This window comes from Microtus ochrogaster, assembly GCF_000317375.1.
Source record: "Microtus ochrogaster isolate Prairie Vole_2 chromosome 14 unlocalized genomic scaffold, MicOch1.0 chr14_random_1, whole genome shotgun sequence".
NCBI classification, from domain to species: Eukaryota; Metazoa; Chordata; class Mammalia; order Rodentia; family Cricetidae; genus Microtus; species Microtus ochrogaster.
In genome coordinates, this window is record NW_004949096.1 from 7,140,823 (window position 1) to 7,143,491 (window position 2,669).

The following is a 2,669-nucleotide window of genomic DNA, read 5'->3' on the forward strand; positions in this document are numbered from 1 at the left end:
AATAAGACCCCAGCGACAGCCAGACTGGCCTCAGGTACCTGAAATAAGACCCCAGCGACAGCCAGACTGGCTTCCGGTGTCTAGCCGGCCTCTCACTATCCCACTCCAGGACTCATGGCAGTACCAAAATCTGATGCTGTTCGAAAGCTTGAGTCCTAGGAGATGGTAGCCTTTTGAGGAGTACTGTAGTCCAGTCACCAGGTGGGAACTTGGGTCTTCGGATTCCTGAGGCCTTTTGGTCTCTTCTCAAAGACATGGGTAGGGTATATTGATTTAGTGGGGATCTTTTAAGTTGGGGTTAGAGCTGGGTAAGTGAATATCTAGCCCAAAACACCTTAAATCCCCCACTTGAAATTCTTGAGCCATGACTATCCGGACACTATCATAGATCAAGTGGAATATCCTTATTGCTCTGAAATGCTGTATGTTGCATAATGGTTTCTAATTGTATGTGTTGTGGGCAACAGCTCGGACATTGCACGAGGTTTCCCTCCAAGAGTCAATCCGCTATGCCCCTGGGGATGCGGTAGAGAAGTGGCTGAATGACCTGCTGTGCCTGGACTGCCTCAACATCACCCGAATCATTTCCGGCTGCCCGTTGCCCGAGGCCTGTGAGCTGTATCCTCTGTGAGGGCTGAAGCGGTTAGAGAAAGGGTTTGGGCTCAGTGCAGAGGCATGTACCGATAGTTCTTGTCCTGATTTGGGAGGCTGAGGCAGGAGGTTGTGGACCCGTGAATTCAGGACCAGCCCAAGCAAAACAATGAGCAATGAAATATCTCTCTCTCTCTCTCTCTCTCTCTCTCTCTCTCTCTCTCTCTCTCTCTCTCTCTCCTTTATTTGAGACAGGGTTTTTCTTTGTAGCTAGACCAGGCTGACCTTAAATTCCCAGAGATCCGTTTGCCTCTGACTCTCAAGTGCTGGGATTAAAGGCGTGCGCCACTACTTGGCAAGGTGTTGCCTTTAAAATTCTTTTTTGAGGAACATATCCAGTTTTGTTTCTCAGGTTTCGGCACTGTAGTTTCTGCTCAGGCTGCTAGATTCCTTGTCCTAAAATGGGGGGAATGCTGTTCTCAAGCTGGGGGAAATTTTTTCTGGTATGTCTTGTTTCGGGTTCTTTGTGGTTTGTTCCCGTTGCTTAACTCTAGACCAGCTACTATGTTAACAGAGATACTCTCTTTTGCTACCACAAAGCCTCTGAAGTTTTCCTCCAGCGGCTCATGGCCCTCTATGTGGCGTCTCATTACAAGGTAACTTACTTACTGTTCTGCCGTGCCCTGCGCAGGGAGCAATCCTCAAGTCTTCCCACTCGGGGATCCAGGTGGCCATTCCATTGGGACTTAAATGTGTCCAGAGATCTTGTTGGAGGGGTCATATTCCCTATTTATAGCTTGTGTCGTTTGGGTCACAGTGTGTCAGAGTCATGTATAGGACTCCAGAATAGGCGCTGGAGGGGTGGGGGCAGTGTTGCCCATCTTGAAGGGCACTGGCATTGCTAGCCAGTAGACTGCCTAAACTGATGGGCTGAAGTGGGACCAGCACTTGAAGCCCAGAGGTGCTTTCTGGCCTAAGGCCAGCTCATCTGCTGAATTCAGGAGCAGGGATCCTGAGCTTAGTGCAGTGAGACACAGAGCCAATGGCGGGTTGGAAGGGTTGCTCCCTGAGGGTCCGGGTATTACAGCATTTCATGAACTTGTGCTTTCCTGAAATAGCGAACAGCCTTTTCTCTGGAGAAACCTTCTCAGATGTGCAGTAAATAGTGTCAGATGGCTTCTGCTCCGTGACCTCAGTGTTGAGCCCGAGAGGACAAGACAGTAGGTTTTTAGGCCCGTGAGCCATTGTGGAGTCCTGGCTAGCCACAGTGATAGAAAGGCGCTTTGTTAGACTCAGAGCCTCGCTTGGCTTGGAAAAGGCAGAGCTGCAGCACCCATTAATTCTCAGTGGGCCTCGGGGGTGAAGGATGCATAAGGTGTGCATTGCACTGACCACATGTGTGCCCGCAGAACTCCCCCAACGATCTGCAGATGCTCTCTGATGCGCCGGCTCACCACCTCTTCTGCCTGCTGCCACCCGTGCCTCCTACCCAGAATGCCCTGCCGGAAGTGCTTGCTGTTGTCCAGGTACAGAGCAGAGAGAAGCATGGTGTGGCATTGGTTTGGGGAGCTCTTGGGCATCGTGTGGATAGGGAAGCTACTTGGGTCTAGGTGGGTGGGTCAGTTGAGGCAATGTGGGCCTGCCCTGGAGAAAGCTGACATGCTCAGAAACCTGCTTGTGGTTGGAGAAAAGGCAGAATGGCTTTTCCCCCTTTATTGCAAAAGCATTACATGATTCTTGTAAACTTAAAGGCTACATGAAGAAAAGAGTTTAACTCCTGGTGTGTGTGTGTGTGTGTGTGTGTGTGTGTGTGTGTGTGTGTGTGTGTGTGTGTGTGTGTGTGTGTGTAAGAGAGAGAGAGAAAGAGCAAGAGCGAGCACACCATCTGCCATTTTTCCTTCCCATAAACTTGGGATTATAGATGTTAGATTCTTCTACAGTATGTCAGTATTTGTAATCTACATAATATTTAAAGGCTACACAGTGCTTTATTGCATGTTCAAATAGGATTTCTCTACACGGTGCTTTATTGCATGTTCACACAGGATTTGTCTACACGGTGCTTTATTGCATGTTCA

General features: G+C 49.3%; 1 protein-coding gene across 3 annotated transcripts in view; it reads left to right on the top strand.

The window, feature by feature from the left end:
• The window catches only part of Nat10 (N-acetyltransferase 10), a 45,029-nt gene that overhangs the window by 30,498 nt on the left and 11,862 nt on the right, over positions 1-2,669 (top strand). For all 3 annotated transcript variants that reach the window (XM_013352727.2, XM_005364078.2, XM_026787749.1), the window contains exons 14-16: positions 468-618; positions 1,151-1,247; positions 2,001-2,117. In XM_013352727.2, the coding sequence (XP_013208181.1) occupies positions 468-618; positions 1,151-1,247; positions 2,001-2,117 (365 nt within the window). The remainder of the gene's footprint in view (positions 1-467; positions 619-1,150; positions 1,248-2,000; positions 2,118-2,669) is intronic.